Source organism: Gilbertella persicaria (genome assembly GCF_025201335.1).
Source record: "Gilbertella persicaria strain CBS 190.32 chromosome Unknown B0P05scaffold_4, whole genome shotgun sequence".
Classification (NCBI taxonomy): domain Eukaryota; kingdom Fungi; phylum Mucoromycota; class Mucoromycetes; order Mucorales; family Choanephoraceae; genus Gilbertella; species Gilbertella persicaria.
This window is the reverse complement of record NW_026251965.1, coordinates 254,126-271,741: the sequence shown is the minus strand read 5'-3', so window position 1 is coordinate 271,741 and position 17,616 is coordinate 254,126. Positions and strand designations below refer to the sequence as shown.

Here is a 17,616-nt window from a genome sequence, read left to right as displayed (position 1 = left end):
AAGGCTACGTCTACTTATGATGATTTCATTTGTATTAATTGAGGATGAAATAAAGAGAAATTAAACAATATGTTAATTCTCATTTAAAACTTGACAGGTTTATTTTTGGTACAAAGAATCAATGAGTATTTATTCGTTAAAAACACTAAATCTACCGCCTTTTAAGATCAGTAAATTCTTTCTTCCATTGCATGGATCAAATTCATCTTGAGAATTATCGTCTTCCTCTTCTTCTTGTGCACTCTGATCCGCTTCTATGACACGCAATTTTTCATATTTTGTTGAGGTGAAGAATCCAGGAGGTTTAAAAGAGAGCAGAATCCGACCCTCTGCTGCCAAACGAAGGATTGTATTAGCAGCTATGATCAAGGATATCAGTTGTCATTACTTTTTTTCTGTAATAGTGTACCTCTATAAACATCAGGTCTTGCAGCCTTGGCCGTATGAAATCCCCTTTGTTCAGCAAATTCTATGATGCTCTTTTCAAGCCTTTGTTTCATGAATCAAGTCACTTACGCTCACAAATAGACCATGCTGTCCATTGGTAATCTTTCATTCTTTCAAATCCTTCTGGTGGAGTAAGTGATAATACTTTTTCTAATAGAATATGCTCTGCCTATATTTCTATAATCAGTGTCAATCCTATTAGCTATAGACGCCTTACAAGGTATCGAATAGAGCTATAAGGCTCTTGAACTTGTGCGATTGGATACATGCCAGAAAGGATCTATAAACGATATGAACAAACCTATGATATAATCAATTGTTTTACCTGTAATGCTTTTGGAATCAAAGCAGGAAACACAAGACCTGGTGAATCACAAAGACGAACATTATGCGAAATATGGATCGTTTGAAAATGCTTTGTATGGCCTGGCGTACGACTTGCACTAACAACCGCTCTTTTCATGATGCTGTTGATCAAACTACTTTTGCCTACATTAGGATGACCTACTAATCCAAGAGTAATATAGTCTTGGTGTGGTTTGATTTCTTGGCCAGTAATATCTAAAATACGGCTGAATTCATCATCTTTAACATAATTAGTCATTTTTGTCGCTATCAACTCAAGGTACCTAATCCATCCATGCTGCCTGTATCACTGCCGTTATCATCATCTAAATCGCTCTCTTGATCAGAATGATCTTGATCATACTGGGCTATAATTGATTTCCAATCTACCTCGACACCTGGCTTATCTACAATGTCTCGACATAAAGACAGTATATCTTTCACACCTTGTGCATGAAAATAACGCTTTTTAGGTCTTTTTGCTTGTTTCTTGAGGGCATCTATAAAATTTTGTATCATTTTCTTTTGAATCCAATAGATCATGCAACTTACAAGTAGCTGTATCATCAATGAGGCTGGTATCTCGAGGATAACAGCTGAATTTAGAGATACGCAGCTCTGGGAATTCTTCTTCAAAATACTTGCGCCAAGCAAACACAGTAAATTCAGAGACTAAGTCTACTTTGTTAAAGACACCAATGATTTTTCTCTTGAGTGTGTGAGTTACATAACGATACAATGAGCGAGGGAAATGCAACATAGGATTTCGAATGTCCATCACAATGATCACAATATCACTGATTTCAAGGACTCGCCACCTAAAGAAAGGAGTTATACTATGTCTCTTATGGTATTCATATACCCTACAGTTGTCGCCACACCTCAAGGTTGCGTTCAAACCAACTTAATTGTTGATTTTGACCATAGGTTTCCTCAATTGATTCGATCCATTCATTAAAGCTGTTTGTTTCTTGTTCCTCCACTTGTTCCTTGGTCATGTCATAATTCCATGTAGGTCGCTTTGGAAATTCAATGAATACATTGAATTCATTGGGTTTGATTTCCAAACATTCCTATACAACGAAATTGGTATATTTTTGATTTATTATAAAAATTACCTTGGGAAGACGTTCAAGAGGTTGCATACTCTTTAACTTTTCTGCTTCAATTTCTTGTGGACTCAATCGTTCAAATACAGACACAAGCCTATATTTTTTTTTTTTGATTAACGCGCATACTGCGGAACACGTAACTTTACTTTCTACTATTATCCTGTATCTGTTTATGCGAAAAGTCGACAGGCTTCAGGTCCGAACCATTAGAAGAAGGGACAAAGCTATCAGATAAAGAAGCCGTTTGTTTATCCACCTGTTTGCAAAGATAGTCAAAAGAACTTTCGTCTCGAAGACTTTCTATTAGCCGTAAGTTGTTAGAGTTTAATAAAAAAAAAATAAGCAAACCTTTTGCTTGTTTTCTGGCATTTCTGTTTTGTAACTGGAGCTTCTTTTGTTTCCCACTAAAGGGCTTTTTACGATGAGTTTTTGGTGGCATAAAGAAAAGAAGAAAAAATTCGTGACATTTCAATGTGACCAATCAAGTGATAAACTGGAGTAGACTTGTTGAGAATCAAAATGGCATAATTCTTTGGTCATTGATACATGTACTTGTCGTCAACAGATGATTAACACCCTTATTGTTTGATACACCCATGAGAAAGGCAGAAAAGAAATGATTTTATTAAGAGAAAAAAAAACGGGGGAATTAAACATATTGAGAAATCCAGCGGAAACCTTCACCATAACCTTGTCTCATTACAACAGAGCACATGAAAACTTCAATAGGACGAATATCGTTCAAGACGACCTTACCCTTTGTTCAAATAAAAGTAGTGAGCACCACATGCTTATCATATGAAAATCGCACATACCTTGCCAGTTGTTTGGAATAAACCTAATTCTTGTCTAAGAGTTTCTTCGCTAACAGCACCGGGTGCATCGATCTTATTACCAAGAATCAAGAAGGGAACTTTAGAAAGTTGTTCAATGGCCAAAAGAGCCTACAATCAAATTAGTAAATCATAGAAGATGTAATATCATGATTGATTTACGTCTAATTCAGCCTTTGCTTCGGAGAATCGACTATGGTCAGCACAGTCTACTAAAAAGACAATACCTCCAACTTCAGGAAAGTAGTCTCTCCATAATCTACGAGCCTGTTGATGACCACCCAAGTCATAGGTAGTAAACTTGACATTGCCGATTGAAAGTTCTTCAGAAGCTAGAAATCATATCATCTTGAGTTTCACGTGTCTTGCTACTACAGATTAAGCTACTTACTAGGGTGGAGAGTAGGTTGCAAGGTAGCCAAACGGTCGTTCTTTAACATGTGTAATAAAGTGGTCTTACCGGCATTATCAAGACCCAAGAAAAGAATCTTGGCGTTCTTGTTTAAGAGACCTACGTAAAAAAAAAGTCAGCTCTTACCATCTCCTTTGGTCTTCATCTCTATAGACTTACCTAAAGAAGATAAAACATCCCAAAACCAGTTGACGAGAAACATTATTTAGATACGTAAGATGATAAAGAAAGAAATAGAAGAAAATACAGGACGCGCAGATTTTTTTTTTACACTACCACTCTGAGCTGTACAGCGCAAATGCTGTCTCATTGGCTAATTTGAACGGGAATCGGCCTTTAAAGCAAATTCTCATTTGAAGAAACCAGGAACCATAGCAACCAATGTAGTAACTGACTCAAGATCTATAGCTTCCAGGGACGACTTCATAGCAACCGCTACCGCAAATTTACTTGACGTTGATAGATATTAATTCTCTAATGAGCAAATTAAGCTAAAGAAATAAATGGGTTTGCACAATTTAAATGGTCTGTGCTATCGTAAGCTTATGATAATCTCTTGATTCATGAACCATATCATGCTGGCTATTGTCTTGGTCGTCCGTTACACAGTAAGGTAATTCTTTGGTTTGCTCTTATACCTTTTCTTCGAAAAGAGGAGTTTAGAAACAAAAATATCATCCCTCCTTTCTCTGTATTTCTTCCACCTGCCGTGTCTCACGATGACCAGGTTTCTACTGTTTTGAATGTATTGTTAGTATGCTTTTTTTAGGCAAATAAATAAATAAATATATATATATATATATACAGAACTAGCCTGTTCAACAAGAGAGCTAAGCCTATATATATATCTGGTATTGGTCCCATATATAAGCTTCAAGTAAGAAAGAGGTACAACTGACCTTGAACGTTACTGTTCAATACAAACCATTTGTAAAGTCTAAAATCTTTCGTTTGAATTAATAATAACAATTTCTGAGTGAAAAATAATAATAAAAAAATACGTTTATTTCGTTTTTATTATCATCTTTTTCTCTCTTTCTTTTCTCACTTTTTTTCTTCCTCAGAAAAAAAATTTCACTATTTTGAGAAAAAGAACTATTTTTTTTCTCTCCTTCTTTTTCTTTTATCAAAAAGTACAAGCGTAGAAACCTGTAAGTAAAAAAAAAAGAACCTTTTATTTTATTGTTTTTTTCTGCTACAAAAGAGGCAGTGTTATGGAGAGAGAAGGGGGTGTGTGTGTGAGGGGGGGTAAAAGAAAGAGTGAAAAAGAAAAAAGAAAAAAAATTAAACACCGTTGATTGGAAAGTGTCACGTCAAGTAGTTTGGACGCGAAGATAAACACGAACCAATTAAAAAGACGGCCTCTCAATATACAAAAAGACAGAGAAAAAGAGGGAAAATAAAAAAAAACTTTTTCTAATTCTCTCTTTTTTTTCATCAATATAGGAGAAATTTCCTTTCTCTTGGAACCTTTTTTTAGTATTAGAAGAAAAGAAGATCTTGGAAAGGGAGAAAAATCTCGATTCACAAAGAAACGACTCTTAGTCACCCATATACACGATGGCTCAACCACATAGGGACGTTTATCAAAGTTTTTATGTAAAGAATTCTTATTCACCGAATAATCCTAACCAACAACAACAGCCACAACAACAACAGCAGCAATCTCAACAACAACAGCCTAATAGAATGAACTTTAATCAACAAAACTTTTCACCTGTTGATCCTAATTTTTTCTATCAACAGCAGTTTCAACAGACTCAACAACAGCCACAAGCACAAGCTCAGCAGCAGCCTTCTCCTCAAATGATTCAACAGCAGCAATTGAATTATTTGAGGGCTCAACAACAGCAAATGAACTTTGGTGCTTTAGGTGGGTTTAATGGAGGTTTTCAACAACCACAACAGCAGCAACAACCACAACCACAACAAAGGCCTCCTCCTCCTGCTCCTCAGCAAAACGTATCGCCTATGCTCATGAATTCTGCTTCACCCTTGATGAACAGACCTCCTTCAGTGCAACAACCATCTGCTGGTAATATGATGTACGCTAATCCAATGATGAACCATTTACAACAACAACAACAACAACAACAACAACAACAGCCTACACAACAACCAGCCATGAGACCTAATATGCACTTTATGAACTCATTCTCAATGCAACAACAGCAGCAACAGCAACAGCAACAGAGACCACCTAGTGGTTTCCCATTACCACAGCAGCTCCAACAAATGTCCCCACAAGCCTTACAAGCACTTCAACAGCAACAGCAGCAATTGCAACGGCAACAGCAGCTGCAGCGTCAACAGCAAATGATGATGCAACAACAAGGCTTTGATCCTCGTTTCCATCCAATGCAAGCCCACCAGCAAATGATGATGCAACAGCCCATGCACAGCCAAATTCAGTTCCAACAGCATCATCAATTCCAGCAGTACCAATTGCATCAACAACAGCAGCAGCAAAGGGCTTTGGCTGAACGTCCCAAGAGACCTGCACGAAATGCTACTAAAAAGAAGCGTGTTTATGACGTGTCTTCTGAAGAAGAAGAGGAATTTGTAAGGAAACAAACATCTATTCTACAGGAAACTAACATTGTATCCTATAGGACCTTGAGTCTGAAGAATCTGAAGCTCCACCTGATAGCGAGTTTGAGGACAGTGACAGTGAATCAAGACCTTACAAGAGGAAGAAGCAAACTGCTGCTTCCGCAGAGTCTGAGGAACCCGTCATGATTCCAATGGGTACAAAAGTATTTGAACGTATTTTGGATTATAAAAAGAACGATGAAACAGACGAGGAAGAATTGCTCATCAAATACAAAAACACCAGTTTCCTTCATGTCGAATGGGTTCCTCTTGAACAAATCGAAGCAGAACATTTAGGTAAACATCGCGTAAAGAAGTTTATGCAGAAATATTATCAAGACGGTAATCGTGGTGAAGACTTCAAGGAACACTTGAAGGTGAGTTGTGTTTACATACAAGTCACAAAATATTAATTTCTAGATTGATCGCGTCATTGATGATGGTGAATTGGAAGATCCTACTACAGGTGAAAGCAAAATCTACTATCTTGTCAAATGGAATGGTTTATTTTACGATAATGCTACATGGGAAACAGAAGAAGATGTACGTAAAGTAGATTCCATCAAGTTGGACGACTTTTTGGCTCGAAAGCAAATCCCCCCTGAAAAAATGGCTCCTCCTCCACTTCGTCCTGACCCTACCCGTTTCATTGAATATGCAGACTCGCCACCTTACAAGTACAACAATTCTTTACGTCCTTACCAATTAGAAGGTCTCAATTGGCTGAGATTCTGTTATTATACATTCAGATCATGTATCTTGGCTGATGAAATGGGCCTTGGTAAAACTGTGCAATCTGTAGCCTTTTTGAATGATATCTACACTACCATTCGTATCCGAGGTCCCTTCTTGATCATTGCTCCCTTGTCCACTATTCCTCATTGGACCCGTGCCTTTAACGCCTGGACTGATCTCAATGTCATTGATTATCGTGGCAGTACTTTAGCTCGTAATCTCATCGTTGAGACTGAATTCTACTATCAAGATGCTGAAGGAAAGCCCATTCCAAACAATTACAAGTTTGATGTGCTCATCACAACCTATGAAATGGCTTCTGCTGGTGCCATGGTACTCAAGGACATTCCCTGGCGCTGTGGTGTCTTTGACGAAGCACATCGTCTCAAGAACAAGAACTCAAAAGTATTGGAAATCCTGAAGACATTCTACATGGATCACAAGTTGCTCTTGACTGGTACACCCTTACAAAACAATTTGGGTGAGCTCTATAGTCTGTTGAATTTCATGCAACCTGATGTCTTTAACGATGAATCCCGATTCTTTGCTGAATATGGTTCCTTGAACTCTGCTCATGAAGTAGAACGGCTCCAATACCTGCTTAAACCCATCATGTTGCGACGTTTCAAGGAAGATGTCGAAAAGACCATCCCTGTCAAGGAAGAAACTGTGATTGAAGTAGAATTAACCAACCCTCAAAAGAAATGGTATCGTGCTATTCTCGAAAAGAACTTTAGCTTCTTGAAAAAGGGAGCCAAATCCAATAAGGAAATGCCTCATCTTCGTAACATCATGGTCCAACTTCGTAAATGCTGTATCCATCCTTACCTTCTGGAAGGCGCTGAGGATGTCATTATCAATGAATGTAATGCACGCAGCCACCAAGAACAATTCAACTGCCTTGTCCAATCTTCTGGTAAATTGGTGCTTATCGACAAGCTTTTAAAGAAGCTGATTCAAGGCAATCACAAGGTGTTGATCTTTTCTCAATTCACAAGTTGCCTGGACATTTTGGCTGATTATCTTCGTGGAAGAAGTTATGCTTATGAACGTATTGACGGTAGTATTCCAGGTGATCAACGTCAAGCTGCCATTGATCGTTTCTCTACTTTACCTATTGAAGAATCGTTTGTCTTTTTGTTGTGTACAAGAGCAGGTGGTGTTGGTATCAACTTGACTGTAAGTAGAATGATCATTATTGTAAATTTGATATTTATTGCCTTTGAAAGGCGGCCGATACTTGTATTATTTTCGATAGTGATTGGAATCCACAAAACGATCTTCAAGCTCAAGCTAGATGCCATCGTATTGGTCAGACAAAGCCTGTCCAAATCTATCGTTTGATTTGTGCCAACACCTATGAAAAAGACATGTTTGATCGTGCTGGTATGAAGCTCGGCCTGGATAAGGCTGTAATGGGCACCCATGATGACGGTAGTGCCAACAAGACAGCTGAACTTAACCGTAAAGAAATCGAAGATTTGTTAAAGAAGGGTGCTTATGGTGCCATGCTGGACGAGGAAGCCAGTGCCAAGTTTTGTGAAGAAGATATTGATCAAATTCTGGAACGCCGTACGACTGTCATTCGTCATGAAGGTAACGAAAAAGGTTCCGTCTTTTCCAAAGCTACTTTCTCGGCTGCAGATGAAGACAATGCAGGCGTTGATCTTGATGATCCCGATTTTTGGGAAAAGTGGGCCGCTAAAGCACAGATTGATACAAAAGATCATCCTGATGAAAACACATTGATTGTGTCCATGCCTCGTCGACGTCGTCAGGTACAACGTTTTGGCTCTCGCACATTGGATGGTTCTTACTCGTCTAATGAAAACGGCGACGATTCGGATGCTGCTTATGAGGAAGAGTTGGATACTAGATCACGTCGTGGTGGTCGTGGAGATCAAGCTCGTCCTTGGACACTTTCAGAAAAGACCAAGTATGAGCGTAAATTGATGATTTATGGTTATGGTTCTTGGGATTTGATGACTGCACATTTTCCTCGTCGTTCTGCAAAAGATTTGAAGGCTGTCACAAGAGCTTTGATGCGTAAAGTATTGCCTACTATTAAGAATGTCAAAAAAACAACAGAAGAAGACCGCAAATTGATTGAGGATATTGAGAATATCTTGATTAATGATGCTCGTGATGAAGTCAAGAAAAACGACTCTATTCCTTATGTGGGTGCTACCAAGAAGCAAATTATTGAATTCAAATCTTTCTTGAATCAAGCTTCTGAAGATTATATTGACCATATTGAAAGAAAAGGTAATTGGATATCATTCAAGTATGTGTATTTACATCAGTTTTAGGTCGTAACTTTTTGCTTCGTATTCAAATGCTTCATTTGATTCGTGACAAGATTGTTCCTACTGATTGGGAAGAAGCAAAAGCCCTGGAGATTCCTAAAGTAACTGGGTCACCTCCTGCTCCATGGTGGGGTGAGAATGAAGACCGTTGTCTTTTGCTTGGTATTTGCAAGCATGGCTATCAACAATACCTCGCTATGCGCAATGATTCTGAATTCTGCTTTTACGGAAGAAAATATGACGATAGTCAATCAGGTGGTCTAGAAGACGATGACACGCCTTCCAATGATAAGTTAGATGATGCCGACAGCAGCAGACAAGCCTCAGTTGAGCCCCCCAATAAGTCTACTACAAAGAAAGTGTATGGTAAAAAAGACGATGATAGTGACTATGATGACAAAAAGGACGGACTTTCCTCTGAAGATGAAGACGACGAATACGGAGAAAAGAAAAAAGTTTATGTCTGGCCATCCAAAGCCGACATTGGTATGCGTTTGCGCCGTATCATTGCTGCTTTCTTGAGAGAAAAGGCTAGCAACACTCGTAGACGCAAGTTGCAAGAAAAAGTACAAAAGAAAGAGACCGACCGTCAAACTCGTCAACGTCAAAAGGAATCTCGCACTGGAACCAAGTCTAGATCCAGACAAGCAGATACGTCCAGTCGATGGACCAAGAAGAACAAAAGCGATTTCCTCAAGACACTCATGTCATTTGGTGTTGAGCGTGAAGAAGATGACTTTAGATGGGATCGTTTCAAGGAAATTGCCAGTCTTGAAAAGAAATCAGATGAATCACTTACACTTCATTATAAAGAAGTGTTTGCTGCTTGTGAAGAATCTGTCAAGCGTCATGCTGCTGAAAACGATAGTAATGCCAACTCTGCTACGCCTACTGCTGTTGATGCTACTGTTGAATTAGCTGGTATTACTGGAGGAAGTGCCGATGTAGACACACCTGTTTCTTCACCCAAGGATGTCTTGGAAGCTGCTAGTCGTGAATCAAGTGTTGAACCTAACGATGCAAACGAAAATGGAGATGTTGTACCTTATGACAAGGCTAGACGTTCTTTAAAGCGCATTGACCAAATGAACACCATTCGTGAAAAAGTACTTACACATCCCGAACTTGATTTGATTTTGACCAAAGCTAGAAAAACATCTGGTTTGCCTAGGTAAGGACACTATACGATTTTTTGCACCTGTATTGACTTTTTTATATATATAGTTGGTGGGAAGTTCCTAAACATGACAAAGCATTGTTGGAAGGTATCTGCAAGCACGGCGTGGGTCGACACGACTTGATTATAGAAGATCCTGAACTACCATTCTATCATGTCAAGCAGTCGTTTATCCAAGGTACGGAAGAAGCTCAATCCCTTGAAGAAGAGGCCGATTCAAGCAAATTTGTATGGCCCAGAGATCTTGTGATTGCTCGTCGTATTGATTCCCTCTGTGATTTGGTGTTGAATCCCAAGCCTTTCACTATCCGTCAAACAAGAAAGCGCAAGACAGGCACTGATACTGTTGAAGGAAGTCCTATCAAGAAAGTTTTCAGAGAAGGGGATGGTAACCTAAGCGAAGAATATGAATATGAAGGCGATGCTGATGAAGAAGACGAGGAAGGAAATGTTCTATCTAATGCTGCAGATGACATTCCTGAACGTGAAGAGTATTATCAGCAAGCCCAATTCACTTCTCCAAGTGCTGCCATGATGAATGATGTAGTGCACCAAAACGAAGGTTATATGCCTTCTCAAGCTGTACCATGGGATCAACCCTACGGCCAGCCCTATGGGCAACCAGCACAGCCTTATGGACAACCCATAGCTCAACGTATGGGACAACCTATAGGTCAACATATAGAAGTGGAGCAAAACATGTATTCTGAAGGAGGTGATGCTGTGATAAGATCAGAACAATAACTCCTTTCTAATACTATCATCACCATGTAATATAGACTTATAAAATCCCTTCTTTTTTCAATTCTTTATCATCCTTTATCATACACACACACTCTCTCTCTCTCATTCATCAAATTGCTGTTGTTGGCTTTAATATTTCATTGTTGTTGTAGCTCTCATTGAAGTTCACTTCTTTGCCTTTCTGTTTATATTTGAATAAAGTTATGATTATATTAGTGAAACAAAGTTCAAAAGCGGTACTAGGCCCTTCATAAAGTATAACTAAAATCAGGATGTCGATCGCCTGCCAAATCAACACCGCCCGCTTTATAGATTTGGTATTGTCTTGCATCTGAATTCATCTCCATTCTTCGCTTCGTTTCTCTTGAAAGCGAATATCGAACGATACACACCAAAATAAATTGAGCAATAAACAAAGCGAGTACAATGGATTTGCTTCTAGCATAAGCTGGAGCATCTACAGCAACTTGATTAAGATAAAGATGATCAAGCAATGATATACCTTGAAACAATTGGCTGCCTGCAGCACTTCCTGTCAAGCCAAACGAAACAATAATCCCAATAGCAATCGCTCTTCTCGTGAACCCTACACTAAATCGATAATGAGTATGGGCCTACTTGTATGCGTTATCTCTATTACAAATTATTGATTGTCCAAGTTGTCACAAGGACGATTTGAGCATACGTGATGGAAATCAAAATACATGCAATAATGTAGCTATCGTATTTGTTGTAGGAAATCATGAGCTTCAGAGCAATAAGAATAGCAATGGACATAATGTTAAGTAGCAATATAAATCTTGATCTACTATGACGGTGTCCTACAACACTGTGTTCATTAACTACGTCAAAGATGTCAAGAGCTTATTACCAGATGTAAAAGATAAGACAAGAATGCTCATGATGGCAAGTATATAAGGCGGTATGGTAAGTAAGTGCCCTTGGATTGAAGGACTTATTTTCATCTGTTCAATCACTGTAGGTAATAATAGTGTTGTTCCTTGTAACACTGCTGATACCAAAATGTATAAAAGAATATAGGCAAACATCTTGGGATCTGTCAGGGTAGATCCTACTTGTTCCCAAGACCAATCGTTGTCATTGAATGCCCCACAATCTATCATCGATTGTTTTTTTTAAAAGGCGTATTGTTGGTGTTGCTTACCATCTTCTAACTTGCGAATAAGAATTTTTCTTTCTTGCTCCACTAAAAAAGGTGAGGACTTGATGTCGTTAGGAAGGTGCCATGAAGTTATGATGGCCAACACAATGCAAGGAGCTCCTTGAAAGATATAAGTCCTGGTGAGAAAAAAGAATGAGGTTTCTTTCATCAGTGTCTATGAATTTACCATTGCCATATATGCATATCACTATCATTCATATGACTCACACCATAAGCAAACAAACGGCCAAAGCCTATTGCTAAACAACGACAAGACCAAAAAATACCTAAACGTAAACCTAACTCGCTTCGTGTATACCAAAGAGAAAGATAATAAATAACGCCAGGCAGAAATGCTATTACAAAAAAGATGAACCAACACATGTTGTTTTTAGGTTCAAGTACCTGCATCACAAATATTTGAACACAGTTTGACAATGACAAGTCTATTGTAATTTGTACAAGCTGCTGTACAAATACACATCATTCCCCATATGCTTATGATTCGATAAAAAGTTTAGTTTTAGAGCATAAGGAAACCAAACAGTTTTTTACCCCATAATGATACCTAACCAATATGAAGCACGCCATCTTCTTAAAATGATGTTGGATGGTAAGTTCAATATAATAGAACAGAAATAATACATGGAGGTCGTTGTTGAAAGTTGCTTGCCATTGATATTCAAATCTCTCGCAAGGCCATTTGTATCAACAAATTCTGTGCTTGATCTATGCATCAGCATAAGTATCATTCTTTTCTTTTCTTTTTACTGCACCTATCTAAAGAACTAAAGAAATAAAAAATACATAAAGCAGGTAGGATTTGAAAATCAATTTTACTACAAAGAAACATTAGGCAAATATTGCTAAGCAATAACATACCATGCTAATGGTACTCTCCAAACGAGCGAGCTGTGCCTATTGCTACCAACTTCTTCGTTTCTCTCGATTGGCATATCAAATTGAAATGATAGAAAAAAAAAAGGGAATGAGGAATAAGATCAGTAGTTAAAGTTTCCCCATTTGATGCTGTAGACAACAAGCTCAGTCTAACAAAAGAAAATCACCCTGCATTATGTTATTGCCAAAACCGCTTTAGGTACAATTGTCTCCTTTTTTTTCTTGTTAAAACTGCATGTAGAAGATCCATACAATCTCCTTAATTACAAAGCAAATCAATCATGGAATAAACAGATTTTTTTTTTTTTTTTTACTCAAAATGATAAAGTTTTTTTTTCTGTAATCAAGAATATTCTAGTTGATCAACAAGCCATTAAAAAAAGTAGCTTTTGGACATGTATTTATTTTACTAAAAGCAAAAATGTAGCTCGCTTCACATACTTGACTCATGCATGTTGTCTTTTTCTATGTATATTTGCTGCATAACTTCTATATAAATAAAGATAGTATTGTAAGATTTGCCTATACATTATAAAAATGAACATAAAACTCTTTTTATTGAGCACAAGACACTCTCGTATCTTTCAGTTCAAGGAGAAACGAATGTTTGATTTAAGGATACACTCCGATATTGAGATGTAGTACGGTTCCTGAAAATGCGTCATTCTCTCTCTTTTCCGACATTCTTAACAAGAAAAAAAAATACATCACACCACTTGAAATAATAGACTCAGGTTTAATATTCTGACCAATAAAGAAGTTTCATCTTAAAACCATCCAAGATATGTACGTTACACGTTCACGTATACATTATAGATATATATATGTATATATATACAAGCTTTTTTTTTTATTGTTATTTATAAAATAGTATTGACAAATAAATATATATATGTAAATCTAAAAAGAATATCTTCTAGTAAGTTTAATAGGTGATTGGTTTGTATGCATAGATAATGCATTAGCGGTAATTTTTTGTGTATGCTGAGAAGAAAGTTTTCTTTTGTGTGACATGCGTTTACTATGGCTCTTTCTTCTAATTCGGATACGTTGAAAGGATCCAGGTAACTCTTTCTTAGTATTGTTGTTATTGCTGTTGTTGTTGTTGTTGTTGTTGTTGTTGTTGTTGTTGTTGTAGACTACTGTATTGTTGTTTATCGAAGGCGAAAAAATAATAGCTTTATCGACGACTAAATTGGTGATGGCAAACAAAAAAGCCCAAACAAACATACCGCCCAAGCTACTACTGTTACTTTTGTTTGTAGCAAATAAAGGAAAATCGCTGTTTGTAATGGATTCAAATACCATAGATACTACAAAATGTGGTACATGGAGTAACGGTAACAAAAGTAATGCCGACAACCGAGAGTCAAATGACAAGGCACTGTGTTTTTTGATCATGCTAATGGGTTGCTTGATCGTTTCCTTTGGCTCTGCCTCAGGCGCCAAATCTCTAGAGAGGGAATCTATCATCGCAAGAGAAGAGTCGAGTCTCTTGAATGATTCTAAAAGGACACTTTCTGTAGGATTCTGTCTTTTCACAGAACTGAGGACCATTTTGTTGCTGCTGTTGATACTAGAATTGCTCATCGTTTGGTGTGGTGTAGTGACAGATCTTCGCATACTAGACGGGTAAGATAGAGGGCGGACAGGTACTCGGCTTGTTCTTCTTTTCTGATGGTGTTGTTCAGAATGTGACGAAGAAGAGAGTTTTCTAACCATAGGAATGCCACTGGTAGGTTTATAGGTTTTTTTATCGTTTGTATGGACAGCCTCATTTGCTTCTTGAATTAATGTAGACAAGATATCTGAGATACGATCTAGTTTATCATCATCTTCTTGGTCAGAATCAGATAATAAATCTAAAGCTGAATCAGGGCGGGGAGATGTACTATAATAAAGAATATCATTTTGTTCATCGAGAGGATGGATCAACTAGTACAGAACATAAGCCTATCTACTTTTAAGATCATTTACACTACCATTTAGTTTGTTTGTTTAAGAAACAAAGAACAAAAAAAAAAAAGAGAAAAAAAAAGGATGTTTATTTGAGTATGCAAGGCGGAGTTGTAAGGAATTCTCCCTTTTTCAGGTTTGCTTTTGATGAAATTACTATAAATGATAAAAACTTTAACTTCATGACATAAAGACCACTCGTCATAACATTAAAGATGTATAGATGTGCTCCATGTAAACTCAGATAGTTTTTGACGTGTCAACACATGATATTAAAAACCAATCATCACCTTGTTTTTCTTTTTACCATCACCAAATTTGCTATCCCATTTTCTAATTTCTACCAGACTCTCCATTTCTTCACTTGAACTAGGAGGCACCATTCTGATAGCCTCCTTAAAGTGTTCCATGGTCAATACTTGGGGTATATTGGTAGCTACTTGCTGCTGAACTGCTTTTAACGCAGCTGTAACACACACATTTTTCAGGTCCGATCCCGAATAATGCTCCGTTGCTTTTGCGATTTCCACCAACGACACCTGATGTGGTTCATCTTGAAGTAATATGTTAAGAATTTCGATACGATCTTGTTGGTTCGGTAAATCGACTAATATTAGTGTCAGTTCCATGCGGGCATTTAAATTCATCATTACCCAAGATACGTCGTGGCATACGTCTCAAGACTGCATCATCTAAATCAAATGGTCTGTTGGTTGCAGCCATGACGATAACTCCTTGGTTATTGCTTGACAGTCCATCCCATTCGACCATGAACTGGTTGATAATTTCTCGGTGTGATTTTGAGGAATAGTCTGAACCTCGCTTGTTCATCAAACTGTCTACTTCATCAATAAAGATGACACAGGGGGATAGTTTTCGTGCAAGTGAAAATATAGCCTACATATGTATTGACTAAACTATGCTGTTACACATCATTTTTGTGTATTACCTTCACATTTTTCTCCCCTTGACCAACATACATATCATATCTATACGAGACAAATAAGGAAAAAAAAAAGAAAAAAATATATCTTTACACATCACTTGCTTGAATATCCAACATTCGACTTCCACTTTCTTTGGCTACTGCTTTTGCCAGCATAGTCTGATTTAAAAATGAGTCTAGTGTATACATTCCATCTTATATATTTTACCTTTCCTGTACCAGGTGGACCAAACAATAATACACCAGGAATAAAGTTCTTTTTCAAAATACCCTTGTTAAACAAGTCTGGTCTAATCAAAGGCAATGAAATCAAGGTCTGAAGCGTCTCAGTCGTACTGGCAGGAGCACGCACTTGTTTAAAAGAGCCTTCTACTTGAGCTTATTACAGCATACAATGAATACAATCACATCAACACATCAGTACTTACATGGATTGACTATTCTCGTCAGTAATTTTTTTTCATATTCATTGCATGTCTTTTTCAGATATTCCATATCATGATTGAGTTTCTTTTCATTATTTAACTGCGCTACTTGGTCTATAATTTCATTGGCCTTGACAAAGTCTTCTACTTCTATTTTGGTTTTGTTCTGGTATAAAGCATGACCAATCGCTGTCATCACACGACGGTCTACTTGGTCAGGATGCCAGACTGATTTGGATAAATTGAGTGTCATCAGTCCTTCTAACAGTCCTTGGTGTTCTAAATGTACATTCTTTTGACGATAGACACCCACCAGTTGTTTTGCATTGATTTCGGCATGATAAGAAGCTTGATCACTTTTCAACATAGATTTCCATTGCTTTATATGGTCTTGATTCTGCAGGGATGGTAGTACACGTATCGTACGCAAATTAGGAATGACTGGAATAGTGTCTTCTTGACCATAAGAAGCCATGATCATGATAGCATGGTCCTTTTGTTTTAAGCTTTCAACAGCTGTGGCAAGTGATTTCAGCATGATACGCGTAAAAGCATCTTGCATGGAACCATAGTCTCTTAAATACACTATCTTGGGTTCATTGTTCTCTGTCAAGAGTTGTTTAAACATGGCTGTGTATTTTTGTGATATTTGATAGAGTGTTGCTTTGGTCAATCGATGGATGTGTTTGGATCCAGTATCGATATCGTCTAAATCAATTTCAATCCCGTTGTCAAAAGTAAACTTGTTTGGTTGGATATTGATCTTCAGTTTATCGTGATTCCTGTCTTCTTCTTCTTGTTCATGCTCACTATCGTCTTTTAGGTAAATTTCATAGTTGTCTCCTTTAGACAGATCTTCTACTTCTTCTTCTTCTTCTTCGCTTGGTTGAGAAAGAGCTAAAATCACATTCGAGTCAGCATCCATAGAAGATAGAATAGGCAATACAGTAGCCACTATAGACAATCAGTACAGCCATAATGCAGTTTTCTTGATGTTTACCATCTCGACTAAAGTTCTTTTGAGCTAGAAATACAAAATCATAAGGATCCAATGTCAGTAAATTAGCCTTATTTTTAGCAGCTAATTGATGTACAACATGGTCCAGCAAGTAAATCGCACCAGGACTAGACCCACTCATGGCAATATGGTCTGAATGGCTCAAGGAAGCCATGGATCCCTTAGGGATCAATCCTGATCTTACGCTCAACTCGAGTTCCTGTAATACATAACTTGGTAAAAATGAAGTATATTTCTCGGGCAATGATGTCAGTAAGTGATGGGGTTTATAATTGACTGTCTTGAATGATTCTAAAGGTATAAGAAGATAGACTCTGTTTATGCAAGTTGCCTTACCTGGTAAAATAGCTATTGTCTTGTTGCGTTTGATTTTAGATCGATGACGGCCTAATGTAGGTTTGATATCAGGCTGGGGGATCCTTAATGAGGTAGATGTATGGATCCATCTCAGGCCAATGCGATCTGGTAATCGACTCCAACGAAACATAAAGACAAAGAAAGCATGG

General features: G+C 37.7%; 6 protein-coding genes across 6 annotated transcripts; 1 reads left to right on the top strand and 5 right to left on the bottom strand.

The window, feature by feature from the left end:
* Nucleotides 1-44: 44 nt before the first annotated feature.
* On the bottom strand, nt 45-2,343 carry B0P05DRAFT_525405 (uncharacterized protein; the record flags this gene model as incomplete). The annotated part of the gene is made up of 11 exons (XM_051576313.1): nt 45-359; nt 410-469; nt 517-616; nt 665-727; nt 773-1,032; nt 1,077-1,292; nt 1,345-1,610; nt 1,660-1,865; nt 1,911-1,998; nt 2,051-2,204; nt 2,253-2,343. The coding sequence occupies 11 exons, from the start codon at nt 2,341-2,343 to the stop codon at nt 130-132; spliced, it is 1,734 nt and encodes a 577-aa protein (XP_051438700.1). The 3' UTR covers nt 45-129.
* Nucleotides 2,344-2,553: 210 nt separating this feature from the next.
* B0P05DRAFT_462589 (small COPII coat GTPase) lies at nt 2,554-3,351 on the bottom strand (the record flags this gene model as incomplete). Its single annotated transcript, XM_051574125.1, has 5 exons — nt 2,554-2,661; nt 2,720-2,848; nt 2,900-3,069; nt 3,129-3,248; nt 3,309-3,351. The coding sequence occupies 5 exons, from the start codon at nt 3,349-3,351 to the stop codon at nt 2,554-2,556; spliced, it is 570 nt and encodes a 189-aa protein (XP_051438699.1).
* Nucleotides 3,352-4,709: 1,358 nt separating this feature from the next.
* Nucleotides 4,710-10,703, top strand: B0P05DRAFT_568423 (uncharacterized protein; the record flags this gene model as incomplete). Its single annotated transcript, XM_051581196.1, has 6 exons — nt 4,710-5,711; nt 5,762-6,118; nt 6,162-7,655; nt 7,706-8,741; nt 8,786-9,953; nt 10,007-10,703. The coding sequence occupies 6 exons, from the start codon at nt 4,710-4,712 to the stop codon at nt 10,701-10,703; spliced, it is 5,754 nt and encodes a 1,917-aa protein (XP_051438698.1).
* A 124-nt stretch (nt 10,704-10,827) lies between these two features.
* Nucleotides 10,828-13,072, bottom strand: B0P05DRAFT_220941 (major facilitator superfamily domain-containing protein). Its single transcript, XM_051573258.1, has 10 exons — nt 12,748-13,072; nt 12,642-12,704; nt 12,421-12,594; nt 12,271-12,362; nt 12,053-12,221; nt 11,869-12,002; nt 11,575-11,820; nt 11,344-11,524; nt 11,206-11,294; nt 10,828-11,160 (listed from the first exon to the last, which is right to left on the bottom strand). Exons 1-10 carry the CDS (start codon nt 12,819-12,821, stop codon nt 10,952-10,954), a joined length of 1,431 nt encoding a protein of 476 aa, XP_051438697.1. The 5' UTR covers nt 12,822-13,072; the 3' UTR covers nt 10,828-10,951.
* A 519-nt stretch (nt 13,073-13,591) lies between these two features.
* On the bottom strand, nt 13,592-14,762 carry B0P05DRAFT_525387 (uncharacterized protein). The gene has a single exon (XM_051576312.1). The coding sequence runs from the start codon at nt 14,485-14,487 to the stop codon at nt 13,666-13,668; it is 822 nt and encodes a 273-aa protein (XP_051438696.1). The 5' UTR covers nt 14,488-14,762; the 3' UTR covers nt 13,592-13,665.
* Nucleotides 14,763-14,789: 27 nt separating this feature from the next.
* On the bottom strand, nt 14,790-17,616 carry B0P05DRAFT_525370 (P-loop containing nucleoside triphosphate hydrolase protein). Its single transcript, XM_051576311.1, has 8 exons — nt 17,447-17,616; nt 17,093-17,390; nt 16,096-17,046; nt 15,876-16,045; nt 15,759-15,826; nt 15,671-15,710; nt 15,375-15,618; nt 14,790-15,328 (listed from the first exon to the last, which is right to left on the bottom strand). Exons 2-8 carry the CDS (start codon nt 17,262-17,264, stop codon nt 14,994-14,996), a joined length of 1,980 nt encoding a protein of 659 aa, XP_051438695.1. The 5' UTR covers nt 17,265-17,390; nt 17,447-17,616; the 3' UTR covers nt 14,790-14,993.

Bases quoted from the DNA above. Each gene is read 5' to 3' on its own strand.
- B0P05DRAFT_525370 (XM_051576311.1), bottom strand. From the start codon at position 17,264: ATGGCTTCCTTGAGCCATTCAGACCATATTGCCATGAGTGGGTCTAGT. The intron at 15,827-15,875 runs GTAAAATATATA...TTTTTAAATCAG, and splicing joins GTCCACCTGGTACAGGAAAG to ACTATGCTGGCAAAAGCAGT. The intron at 15,619-15,670 runs GTAATACACAAA...ATACATATGTAG, and splicing joins AAGGGGAGAAAAATGTGAAG to GCTATATTTTCACTTGCACG.
- B0P05DRAFT_220941 (XM_051573258.1), bottom strand. From the start codon at position 12,821: ATGCCAATCGAGAGAAACGAAGAAGTTGGTAGCAATAGGCACAGCTCG. The intron at 12,003-12,052 runs GTAAATTCATAG...TTTTCTCACCAG, and splicing joins GATATGCATATATGGCAATG to GACTTATATCTTTCAAGGAG. The intron at 11,821-11,868 runs GTAAGCAACACC...AATCGATGATAG, and splicing joins TATTCGCAAGTTAGAAGATG to ATTGTGGGGCATTCAATGAC.
- B0P05DRAFT_525387 (XM_051576312.1), bottom strand. From the start codon at position 14,487: ATGGTTAGAAAACTCTCTTCTTCGTCACATTCTGAACAACACCATCAG.